We start from the raw sequence: 12,576 nt of genomic DNA, 5'->3' as shown, positions 1-12,576 counted from the left end.
CGGAACCCCAAACACAACAGAAATAAAACGACCACACAAACAACAGAAAACGGGATCGGCTCAGTGCCCTGACATCCCTGGACTTTGTACTGATACTGTGGAGAGATTCCAGGAAGGAGGGGAGGGAGGAAGGAAGACTTTCTTATTCTCTAGTGGTTCTCTAGTACTTGTAGAGGGAGGCCCGGGCACCACGTGGACGCCGGCGGGGGTCAAGGCTGCCTCTGTGTCTGGCCGAGAAGCTGCTGCCCTTCCTCCTCCTTTTAAGGTCAGGATTTCTAGAGGAAATAGAGCTGGGTCGGGGCACTCAGGGGCAGTTTCCCCCGATGCCCTGGGGGGTAGCCATCTGTCTGTATCTCTAGTTCATTTGTTTCTTATATGAATCCATCCTAATCCTAGGAACAAATAATTGATTTTAATTTTGCTTACGCCATGCCATGCAAACACAACACACACACACACACAAACTTGGATTAAGCCTGGCCTCTGGCAGAAAAGTTATTTTTTATCTTAGTGAACAGATGTGTTATATTTTCAGGGAAATTAAGGAATACGAATGTCTGTTCCACTGCCGTAAAGTCAAGTTGTTTAGGGAGGTCTAGCCCCAAATGGGGCACCTGAAATTGGGTTTGTTAATTTTACGAAATGGACAATGGAGAAGACAGATTTCCTCATCCCACCACAGGACCTGTCTCCAGTACAGGTCTCCAGTTTGTACACAGACAGGAGACAAAGAAAAACTCCCCGAATCCTTTCCAAAGCCTCCTGTGGCTTCTTGGAGGTGAGGGGTCCCCAGGAGCTCCCCTGTGTGCCGGCTGTCTGGGGTGCACCCGCACGGCCCCTGACCCGAGACTGAAATCTAGGTCAGGTTCCAGCAGCTTGGTCCGTAGCTGGCTTAACTGGCCACCCTGCTGGCCACGCCTACCCCAGCCCTGGCCACTGGGGTGCCCACTGCATCCTACTCTCCCACCCACACTGTCTCCCAGGCACGGGGCCTGCCTGTGGCTCCTGGCTGTCAGTCCACACAGAATCAAGGATGTCTTCCTGCTTTGGGGGACCCGGGGCTGGGGGACAACTGCCTGTCAGCACTCCCGAGGTGGTCACCCACACAGGCCTCGGACACCAGCCCCAAGCTCCTGAGTCCATCCTGGGGAAACGCACAACGCCACTCCCCGCACGGCCCACCTGGCCAACCCCTGGGCACCCGGCCTGGCCTTTGCTCATGACACATGTCATGGGACAATGGGCCCTGTGTCAGCAGAGTCCCTCAGGTAAAGCCCATCTCCTTGTTGTCTCCCAAACTCAGTGTGGAGGCCCGAGCCACCACGACTGGCCTCCCATCACCCAGGCGTGGGCCCCCAGTCCCGCCTGCTGACCTCTGGGCCTGGCAGCGCAGGCCCCAGCAGACCTTGAATCTGATTGAGACCCACCCCCAGCCTAAGGTCCTGCGAAGGCAGATGCAAACCCAGGAGGCTGTATGAAGAAACGGCACGTCTTTCATCATCCACTACAAAACCGGCAGTATTGATTGAAAACGGGAAACGGCTAGCACAGACTTTCAAAGCAAACTGCAGCTGTGGAGGGGGGATGTCTGGGCCCAGGGATACGGTCGTGTCCTCCACCTGCCAGTCGGCCACAGCTCACCCCTCATTTACTTCACCAAAGCAAATATTTTGAAACCAATTGCCTCTGTGGAGTTTGGATTTGGGGGTCATTTTTGTTGTTGCTTTTCACTGAAGCCATTACAAAACCCAGGGCAAGCCAGTTTCCGGGGGTGGGGGGGGCTCGTCATACACAACCAATAGGTCTGCACACTCGAGAATGACACGTGTGACAGCAGGTCTGTGATACCCCGGTAAGAGAACTGCTGGATGCAGGGCACACGCGTGTGAACCTGCATTTCCCGCGCGGTGCACGCACACTTAGGCAGTGCTTGCCTGACGGGTCACGCATGGGTGTCCTGGGCAGGGCCTGTCATGTGGGGAGAGACCCGCAGGACCCCGAGACTCAGGGGATCACAGAACACACTTTGCAGAAGGGCGGGCACACCCTGGAAATGAGACACACCCTGGAAATGAGACGGGAAATGAGACAGGGAGGAAACCTAGACACGGCTGACAGGCCAACCCAGCCCTTCCTTCCCGCGTGGCAGGTTAAAGCGGGGATTCAAATATTATATCTAGGTCGCTACTGGGACGGTGGTGCAGGGTTCCTATGGGGGGAGACAAAGCAAGGTGTCCCCGAAGGCTGGCCAGATCCTGTCCGAGCCTGCACGTCAGCCCGGATTTGGGGGTGTCAGCCCCCCAACAGTGTGCTCTTCAGTTTGGGGAAACTTGTACACATGGCTTGTCTCTGAATCACCAATCTGCTTTGGACCAGACCTGTCTGTACAGTTTAGAGTTATTGCTTCTAGTGACAGAAGGTATCGGAAGCCCTGGTGGCTTTGGAGTCCGATAAACACGGCAGGCTCAGGGTGTCTGGGTCTGGGGGGCGTGGGGTCCACCCTGCAGGACACAGACCTTGGAGTGGACTGGCCCAGGGTCAGGGGCGTGGAAGCGTTTGGCAGTTCGGGGCTGCGTTCTAATCTACTGAGGTCAGGCACAAGAGGCATGCGAGGGTCTCGAAGGGACACGTGGATGGGGTCATTCCAAAGGGCAGCAGCAGCCTGGCCTAGCAGGGGCGATGCACTAGGAACCTCGCGCATCGGCTAAAGTGTGCTGTTCACACGGGGTGTCGGGCTTACCTTCATTTTGGTCAGAATGGAATAGGCAGACCGGTGCGCTATTTACAGAGCATCTTAAAAGAAATAATTTAGAGAGAATCCTACTTGGAAGGCTCTAACATTTGTACATGAATATCGTACAAGGTTAAAAATAAATAAGGCAATATCATACAGTCTTATCACAAATAAAAAGGAAGTCATTGGCCAAACCCCAAGGAACATTATGGCTGAGCACGGCCCCTAGGCCCACAGGAAGCAGGTAGGGTTTGGAACTGCTGATGATGAAGGAGGCTCTGCTCATCGAAGGGGAGACCTCGCCGTTGCAGAACAGCCGAGGCCCCGATGGCTTCCCGTGGCTGCGGTGACAGCTGGCCACGCGTTCCGTGGCTTTGCCAACACTCCTGTGGGGGCGGGGGGTGGTCCCGTGGCTCTGTGGACCTGAGGTCCCAGCACAGTGAGTCTGGGCTCTCATCCCGGGGCTCAGGGTCCACCTCGCTCAGGGTGATGTGAATTCAAGGCCTGTAGCTGTGGGATCGACAACCCGCTTCCTCACCGGCTGATGGCTGGGGCGTCCTCACCTTCGACCGGCTGCGGGCCCTGCATCTTTAAACAGCGACCTCGTGCTTCGAATCTTCCTGACTGCCCCGGCCTCCGTGTCCACTTCTAAGGGGCCACGTGGTCGCATTGGTCACACTGAGTTAACTCAGATGGTCCAGGATCCTCTCCTCAGCTGCTGCCCCAAGCCCTGAATTCCCTCTGCAAAGCCCCCTTTGCCATGTGACAGAGCATATTCGCAGGGTCAGGATCCCCTGCACTGTCCACCCCCCTCCCGCCCTGCCCTGGGCTGGAAGCTCGGCCATGGGGAGCAGGTGGGCAGCAGGGCCCTGGCCAGGGTCTCAGCCCCGCAGCTGGACGCAGGTGTGCACCTGTACAGGCCGTGTGCTCAGAGGGCTCTGGAGATGACTCAGCTTGTGCTCTGTCTGTAAGGGGAGGGGGGAGGAAATTCAGCTCTCACCCAGGGCACATCTGAGGAAAGACTGTCCACCTGCCCGCCTCTGTCACTGGCCCGTCCACATGGGCTAAGTGGCCGGCCCTGTCAGCTACACCCACACAGCCACGAGTCATACACCCACAACGGAGGCAGCCCGGGGGACGCCACTAGCCACCCCCATGGGGCTCAGTCCAGAGTGAGCCCCTGTCCCAATTCTGAAAAGTCGGGACCCCCAGGGAGAGCGGTGTGGAATGGGACCCTCAGGCCTGCTGACTCTGCCGAGCAGGGCTCCCCTGCAACCCACAGAACCCTCCGGGCTGCTGTCGGAGCTTGGGTCTCTGCATGGCCATCCCCCTACTGACTTGCCTGCCCAGAAGGTTCCCTCCAGTTTCAAGCTGCCCTCCTCCCTGCAGTCGAGAGCTGAGGTCTCCACGTCCAGCTATTTCTGGCCAGTCTCTTCGCACTGGCCCTCCCAGATCCCTGCCCACGCCCAGGAGCCCATCCCAGCATGGCCGCATTCTTCATCTCCATGGCAACCGCAGAGATGCCTAGGTAGGAGATTCCCAGACTTGCACAGAATTACTTGCAGTCACTTTCCCTGCAAACCGGAGCAGGGACATCTGTACCGACAGCCATAAACTAACTCCAAATCTCCGCGTCCAAGGGACTGGTTCTGCCAGAGAAACGCCTTCCATCCAGGAAGCGTTCTCATGGTTGCGAGGTCCACTTGTTTTCAAAATCAACAAAGCCTTGCACTGTTGTTCAGCGTACGGGAACCCAAGATGCCGTGGCGGAAGAGGTAAGAAATGACACCGACCACCTTCTCTCCTTTGAACAAACACAGTGACGTGGGCAGAAAAGGGAACGTCCAGGTTTTACAGGAGCCGATATGCTCAGCAGGGCAGGTGGAGAGCGCACAGGTGGAACAGGAACTATGCTGGTCACAGAGATGTGGCTGCAGGGTCCCCCAAGAATTCCAGAAGACCTGCCTCTGGCTCTTAACAAAAACCCAACCTCGACGAAAGCCAGCGGCCACCACCATCCATGCAGTGGGACAGGGGCTTCTCAGTTCTTCCCAAACCGTCCACCGAAGGCCTGCCCAGCTCTGGCTCTGGCCAAGAGAGTCCTGACTCTTACTCTGGGCTCTGCAGGCCACCGCCCAGGGCGGGAGCTGCCCTCACGGGACCCACACAGCTGGGCTGATGCCAATCCGTCTCCGGGCACACACGAGCTGGGCAGCCCAGTCACTCTGCCAGCCAGACCTCCAAGGCTCTCGCTGTAGCCTGTGGCCCTGGTGGATGTTCTGACGGTCCCGACGGTCCCGACGTCCAAAGCTCACCCAGCCAACCTCCCTCGGCCACCGAGAAGAGGACGGAGCAAACAAAGACACTGCTAAAGCCTCGGCGTCTGCGCAGTCTGGGTTCTCCCCTCACCCGAGTCATTGCCCAGCTGCTTCTGGTCATGCCTGGACAGTCCCCCTTCCCCAGCCCGGCCACTGGTTCCCGGCCCTGCTCTGCTGGCCGGGCTGGTCCCTGCGGGAGCCCCGAGGCCACCAACGCCCCGAGCATTTGTGCGCTGTGCCCCCAGCGGCCCGCCTGGGCTCCGCTAAGCCTCCTTCCCAGCTGCTCCGGGGGGCAGGTGGTGGCCTGGGGGGCAGGGGGCAAGCCCCGAGCCCTGCAGAGCCCCCGGCCCGGCTCTGACTGGGAGGCCGGCCGCAGGGGGCACCGGGGGGTGGCCCGTGGCCAGTCTGGTCTGGAGGCCGGCTCTCCCGTAAGGACACATTTTCCGCTCTGAGTTCACGGACCTGTTTTGGGAGCCGTTTCCGTCGGTCCTGCCTTCCAGGAAGTATGTCAGCATCTCGCCCTTGCCCTTGACGCTGACTTTGCCTCGGCACACGAAGCGGTAGCAGCCCCGCCGCAGCAGCCTGTGCACTTCCTCCGTGACCTACAGCGGAGAAAGGAGGGCGTCACTCTTGGTCAACGGGGAGCCCACGAGAGGGTCCCTCCCCGACCTGCACTGATCACCCGATCGCCCGGCCTCTGGCTTCCCCAGGTCGGCTGGCAAGTCGGGTCCTGTGCCCCTCCTATGGTCACTCGGCGAGAAGGACGTGATCCTGCAGAGAAAGCAGGGGACTCAGAGGGGCCTCAACGGGGCCCTAGACAAGCAGGAGAGGACAGCGTTCGCCATGGGGGGTGCCCAGAGTGGGTGGGCGGGCTGGACAGGGCCCACACGGACCCGGTCCTAGGGGCTGCGGTGTGAGCTCCGTGATCACCCCAAGCCCTAACCAGATGCCTGGACACAGGGCTCCGGCTGTGCCGCCAGGGCCCTCGGGACGCGGTAACCCCACACGTCTTCGAGGGTCTGGGACTGGCAGGTAGCAGCTCAGCTGGAAGGGGACAGCACCGCCTCCCATCCCCGTGGCTGGCACGGAACCCTCAGGGCCCCGGTGGGCTCACACCAACCTGCCAGGGACCCCTGGGGCCTCTGTGGGCCACCAGCACGAGAGGGCAGAGGGCACGTTCTCCCAGGGACAACAGGGGTGTGACTTAACTTTCCTGATGCTCAGGTCCCGGGCAAGGGTTTAGCCAAAAGAATTCCTGCCTCACAGAGTTATGAAAAAGGTAAAGGGCAAGAAAGCACTTTCTAATAAGGTTCTGTACACAGAAGAGGACACGATCATTTGGATTCTCCTCACTTGACACTGAAGGCGGAGACCACCTCTCTCCCCGTCACCCCGACTCCCAGCTGCTGCTCTGAAAATCCCCCCTCCCCCACCCCATGTAGTCACCCACCTCTGGCGTCTTTATTTAAAACGACTCAGCCCACCCTGAGGCCAGGGTCTCGCATCCCCAGGGTGTCAGTCCCCAGCAGAGCTGGGCAGAGGGGCTGCTCTCTTCCCCGCCGGCTTCGCTGGAACCCTGAACCCACCCCCTCCCCCCAACGCGGCTCTCACCCTCGCTAACCGTCAGCCTGCTTCTCGCGTGCGACGGTAAAGGTCTGTCTCAGCACAACTTACCAAGGCTCCTGGTGTTCATAAGTGCTCACTGAATGAAAGAATAAAGGGACCAATGGAAGGAAGGGAGGGAGGGAGGTAACCAAGGCCCGCCAGAAACCTGCCCGCAGTTCAGGAAACAAGAATGACCACGGAACATCACAACCTGCACAGCTCCCGGGACAGTGAAATCTGCCAATGGATCTGCAAGTGCTGGGAGGGGGTCCCTCAGCTCCCCTCATGGCACAAACAAGCAAAACTGGCTGATCCAGTGTAGACAGAGGGCATGGAACAGAGTATGCTCAACCCACAACAAGTGGCCAAGGATGTATCGTTCCCCTTAATTAATTAACTCCGCCAGTTTCTGTGGATTTTCATCAGCAAGGCACTGGCTGGTGCTCGCGCGGGGGGCAGGGGGCTGCTTGGTGTTCTGGAGAAAGTTCCGCGGCCCCTCACCAGGGCTGCCGCCGCCCACCCACCGGGATGGAGAACGGCAGGTGGGTGCCTGAGGCCTAGACCCTCACCAGGTTGGCTGCATCTCTCGGCCTTGGGAGCAGGTCAGGTGGTCCCTCCCAGACCTCGTAAAGGAGAAGCATGTCGTCCACTTACAAGAAGAGTCCCTTGGTCAACTTGATGATGACTATGACATTCACAAAAACTTGGACGGTCAAGAAAAAGTGGGGAGTGCTGAAACTCCCCAGAGTGCTGCCAAAGACCTCGATCCAAGGCCACACAAGGGCCAGAGCCACACGGCCTCACTCAGGTCCCCAGCAGGGCTCAGCGCACCCCAGAGTCCTTCATGGAATTGAGTCACAGGCTGGCCGGTGACACAGGGGAGGTGCCACTGTCACAAAGGTCACCACTCAGATGTGGCCTCTGAGATGCAAGGTGATCTCAGAGGCCTGCTGTTGCGATCAAAGGCTCTATCGTGCTCCTTCCTTTCACGATTGAACCAACCCACAATTCATCTGTTCATCTGGCCTTCCTAGAACCCTGACGTCCAGCTTAAGGCCCAAAATACACATTAACAAAAATCTCTGAGTCTTATCCTTACGTGAGCTCTTTCCTCTCACTGTATTCTCTTGTCTTACGAAGAATGAGAGGTAACAAAATATTCAGATCATCGCACAAGGTAATGCTGGAGGTGAAGATGACCCACCAGCACGTGCAGTAAAGCCGAGGTCTGAAGGCAGGTGGGCTCGGGCCTGGGCGTCCTTCCGGGCCGCTTGGGAGCTCGGGCTGCATGCCGCCCCTGTGCATCTCTCAGCCTTGACATTCTAGCCAGGAAGTCCCAGGCTGTGAATCGGGGTTGTGTATGACGTCACCGTGGGGGGCCCAGAAAGGGTCCAGGTCAGGGGCTCAGAGACACGAGGTCCCCAAGAGGCCGAGAGGGAGTCCCCTGTGAAGTCTGATTCTCAGCCACCTGCATGAGAATCCCTGTGTCTCTGAAGAGGTGGGCTGGGAACTCTCTCTAGAGCTCCCTGTGAGGCCCGGCCAGCAGTGGGGGGGACCCACCCTGCAACCACACCCACCCTGCAACCACACCCACCCTGCAACCACACCCACCCTGCAACCACACCGACCTCGCTCTGCCTGAGAGAGGGTGCTGGGCTCCCACGGAGACACTTCCCGGGAAGCACCTGCTTGGTCCTCAAGTTGATGGCCAAGGTGGAACCTGGGTATCGTCACAGTCAACCTTCTCTTGGCTGCCGTACTCCTTGGAAAACGGAGCCCTGGGATGCCCCGGGGACTTTAGTCTGCTCAGAACCCCCTTGTCTGCCTCTCCTGGGACAGCAGGCGTGAGGAGGGGTCTCCTTTTTAGGAATTTTGACACAGAAGAAAGAAAGCTCCCAGCTGAGGACTAAGGAATGAGCATTTGGGCAGGTGATATCTGATTAGATATTATCCTCAGGAAAAAGTTAAGACACCTCTTTGCAAACCTTCATCATTAATATGTGAGTCTCTTGTTCACTTCTTTAAAAGAACCAAAGGTTTAACCTGGGCTGGCAAAGGGAAGGGATCTCTCCTGGGCTGTGACCAAGAACACCTACGAGAACCATACAACAGTGGAGCATAAGTGTTTCTCCCTTTAAACTGGGATGACAAGCACGATGGGCTGGAGGGAAAGAGCCTTCGGCCAAGGGGGTGGCCAAGCAGCCAGGCCAGGTCACGTGGGCCGCCAGATGGAGGGACTGCAGGTCTTACCCAGGTTGACAAATGTCACCAGAGCCCTGCTTTTGTCCTGCCCTGTCCCAAGTGCATGGGGTGCTGCCACCCGAGCCTAAGGGCGGGAGGGGAGGGGCCTGGTCTGCTAAGACCTCCTGCGATGCGGACCTCCAGGAGGTCCGGGCCGAGGGACTTTGCCCTGCGGGAGTCCAGACACAGGTATCGCCGGGCAGCCCAGCAGCCGGCAGAGGCTGGATGGCGTGCCGGAGTCCCTGCCATGGCAAACAGCCCTCACAGGAGGCCGGAGGGAGCAGGGACAGTTCTGAGCAGAGGGGTGGCCGACGCAGATCAGATGTTACAAACTTAGAGATGTGATGTTGGCACTGGACAGAAGCCAGGCTGGAGGGTGGAGGGGGCTCCCGCCAGGTGTCCCCTGGGGCATGACCAGCTCCTGGGGAAGACTGTGAGAAACATAGATGAAAGATCCTCTTAGAAAAGGAACACGGTGTCCTGGGATGGACGGCAGTACGACACCGTGGACGCGCTTAACGCCCCTGAGCTGTGCACTTAACAACAGCTAAGACGGTCCGCTTTCCGACATGTGTATTCCACCACCGCGAGAAAAGTTGAAGAGAAAGAATGCAGAGGTGCAGAGAGGCTGCACGCAGATCCCGCCTGTGTTCCGAGCAGGAGAGCCCCAGGAAGATTTTGGTGCCTGTCTTTTAAGCTGACGGACCCAAGGGACCCACCAAAGTACCTGTCCGAGGGTTAGCACCCGATGAATGCAGGCGGGGGCCCCAGGAACTGAACAGGTATGACACGAGAGGGCCCCAGGTGGGCAACCTTCTCATTGGAACCGCATCCTGCAGAGGCCGCACCCCAGTGCCTCTCTCAAAACCTGGGGTGAATGCACGTGTCTCGCAGGGTCTACGGAGGACTGAGACTTTGTGATCAAGTAAAGGACCAGTGCTAACTGGCTGCCAGCTGGTGGCTACCTCAAGGCCAGGCCACAGCAGGAGGGCAGTGGCCCTAGTCACCCAGCGCTGCGTTCTCTGCCCCATCCATCCGGGCCCCCAGAGGCCAACCGAAGCCACACACGGGGGACAGGCTCCTTCCCTCCGTGTGACCCACGCTTGCATGTTTGTTCCAAGGGAAATCCCGAGAGCGGAACCGCACGGCCACATACCACGAAGCGCAGGGGCCACCGTCTCTTACACCTTCAGTGCCAGCCAGTGCCAGAGCACCTGCTTCGCATCCCAAGTGAGCGCCCGCAGGTTCTCAGGTCAGGGGGCCCCACAGCACCTGCCCTTCAAACGGTGAGGCAGCCCCTTCCCTTCTCGGGAGCCATCACTCGCCATCCCCATCTCTGCGCCTGGCCACACAGAGGCCAACCTCCAAGGCTGCAGACACACTGAGCCTCGCGGCTCCGTGTCCCTCCCCAGAAGAGGCAGACCAGGACGGGAGGACGCAGGCTGCGGGGCTGGGCGGCCGCCCCCGCCCGACCCTCACCCCTTCCACCTCAGCCTCCCGCCGGCAGGATGGGCCCCTGTGCCTCGGGGGCTTCCGAGTGAACTGACCTGGATTCTGCCCTGGACGCCGGTGCTGTCCATCCGACTGGCCACGTTGACCGTATTTCCCCAGATGTCGTACTGCGGCCTGCGAGCCCCGATCACTCCAGCCACCACGGGGCCAACATTGATGCCTGGAAACAGTCGCGCGGGGCGTCAGTGGGGAAGCCTCCGAAGGGAGGAGCAGCCCCGTGGGAGGTCACGGATTCCTGGGGTCACACAGTGCAACGCCCCTCCCCAGAGCAGGGACCCCAGAGCATCGCCGAGAGGCAGCTCCCGGGCTCTGCTTGCATGCCACACCGTCAGGGAGCAGCCCTGATCTGGGAAAAAGTCCCGTTTCCTGGAACGGCGACCCCGTGCCGAGGCTTGCGGATCGGAAGGCTGACCGTTCAGGCTGTGGGCCACAGCATGTCCCTCCGCCCCCAGCTCCCTCTCCCAGAAAGGACAGTGGCTCGACGGGTCCCCTGGATGAGGGATCCCCTCAGCTCCTCTGGGTGTCGGGCCCAGAACTACGTATTTTCAGGGCGCCCTTGTCTTTATGTGGCACAGGGTCCAACTGGCCTGGACAGTGACACAGGCCCAAGGAGCCCCAGTCGCCCCTGCAGCCAGGTCTGGGCTGACACCACAGCACACCTTCTGACTCAGTACTCTGCGTCGAGTTTCCTGAGCTTAGCCAAGCGCGTTAATACCATTTCAGACGCTGGCCTAGTCAACTCCCCAAAGCCGGGGCAGTGGGTGCTAGCATCTCTGGGAGGAGGCAGGGGTGGAACTGGACGGGCTGAGCTGGGAGCCTCAGGCTAGGTGGATGTGGGAGCCCAGGAAGGAGCCCCAAAGGGGCCACTTCCAGATGGCTGGTGGGACCTGGGGAACCCCTTCTACCACCCCGGCTGCCCCAGTCCATGTGGACGAGACTGAGCCAGGATGCAGCCTCCTGTGTGACCGGCCATCCGGGCACAGAGGTGCGACGGGCCTATGGGTCCTCAGTAGGAGAGTAAGAAACAGAATTTCCCTGATGGACCCTTACGTCTATTAATCCAAGCCCGCGGCCCCAGAGGAGAACTGGACCCCGGGGGTGAGGCGCAGAGGGTGCTCTGGCCCTACCTCCAGCACGTCCCTCGGGCCGGGCACCAGGGCTAAGTCAGCACCGTGTTTAAGCACATCAGAACTCTACCCACTCTGGAGGCTACCACCCCTCGTGCCCAAGCCCAGCTCTAAGTGCTGTTCTTTAAGGCCACTAGACATTTGAACTGTAAAACAGCCACAAATATCCTGTTTAACTATATCGTGGACTAGTAGGTAATGGGGGGAAGGGGGGAGGGAGGGAGGGAGGGAAGGAGGAAGGAAGGAAGGAAAAAAGGAGAAAGAAAGAAAGAGAGAGAGAGGGAGGGAGGGAAAGAGAGAGAGAGAGAGAGGGAAAGAAGGAAGGAAGGCAGGAAGGAAGGAGAGAGGGAGGGAAGGAAGGAGAGAGAAAGAAAGAAAGAAAGAAAGAGAGAGAAAGAAGGAAGGAAGGCAGGAAGGAAGGAGGGAGGGAGGGAAGGAAGGAGAGAGAAAGAGAAAGAAAGAAAGAAAGAGAGAGAGAAAGAAAGAAAGAAAGAAAGGAAGGAAGGAAGGAAGGAAGGAAGGAGGGAGGGAGGAGGGAGGGAGGGAAGGAAGGAGAGAGAAAGAAAGAAAGAAAGAAAGAGAGAGAGAGAAAGAAAGAAAGAAAGAAAGGAAGGAAGGAAGGACAGAAAGGAAGACAGGCAGAGAGAGAGAGAAAGAAAGACATCTCTCGTTTAACTATATCCTCGACTAATACAAGTTTTTCTGGTAAACCTGTATTCCCAGAAAAAAGTGAATTTAAGACTGAAAACAGAAACCCTACAAGTCTGATAAGAGCTAGAGCGGAGCTTAGACCCCGGGTGGTTCCCCTCTTCACTCGCAGGCAAGGCAGGGAACCCAGGAGGACCAAAGACCCAGCCTGAGCCTGCACCCTGGGCTTCTGCACAGCCTCGGCCCCAACGTTTCGGGCCTGCGGACAGGGGCACCTTCCTCCAGCTGAGTGTGGACTCAGAGGTGTATCTGAGAGTCTCTAAGACAATCAAGATTTCTCCTGCGTTTCCTAAGCTGCATAATGACTCTTCCAGGTCCTCAGTCACTGATA

The 12,576-nt window shown here is 58.5% G+C and overlaps 1 protein-coding gene across 1 annotated transcript in view; it reads right to left on the bottom strand.

Annotated features, from left to right (window-relative positions):
• Positions 1-5,315: 5,315 nt before the first annotated feature.
• ADCY1 (adenylate cyclase 1) overlaps positions 5,316-12,576 on the bottom strand; it is a gene marked incomplete at both ends in the record, with an annotated part of 117,369 nt that continues 110,108 nt past the window's right edge. The window contains 2 exons of the mRNA XM_082661602.1: positions 5,316-5,654; positions 10,446-10,570. Of these exons, the coding sequence (XP_082517728.1) occupies positions 5,316-5,654; positions 10,446-10,570 (464 nt within the window). The remainder of the gene's footprint in view (positions 5,655-10,445; positions 10,571-12,576) is intronic.

Source organism: Grampus griseus (genome assembly GCF_964374135.1).
Source record: "Grampus griseus genome assembly, chromosome: 9".
In the NCBI taxonomy this organism is placed as follows: domain Eukaryota; kingdom Metazoa; phylum Chordata; class Mammalia; order Artiodactyla; family Delphinidae; genus Grampus; species Grampus griseus.
Note: the sequence above shows the minus strand (reverse complement) of the source record. Positions and strands in the feature narration are given on the sequence as shown.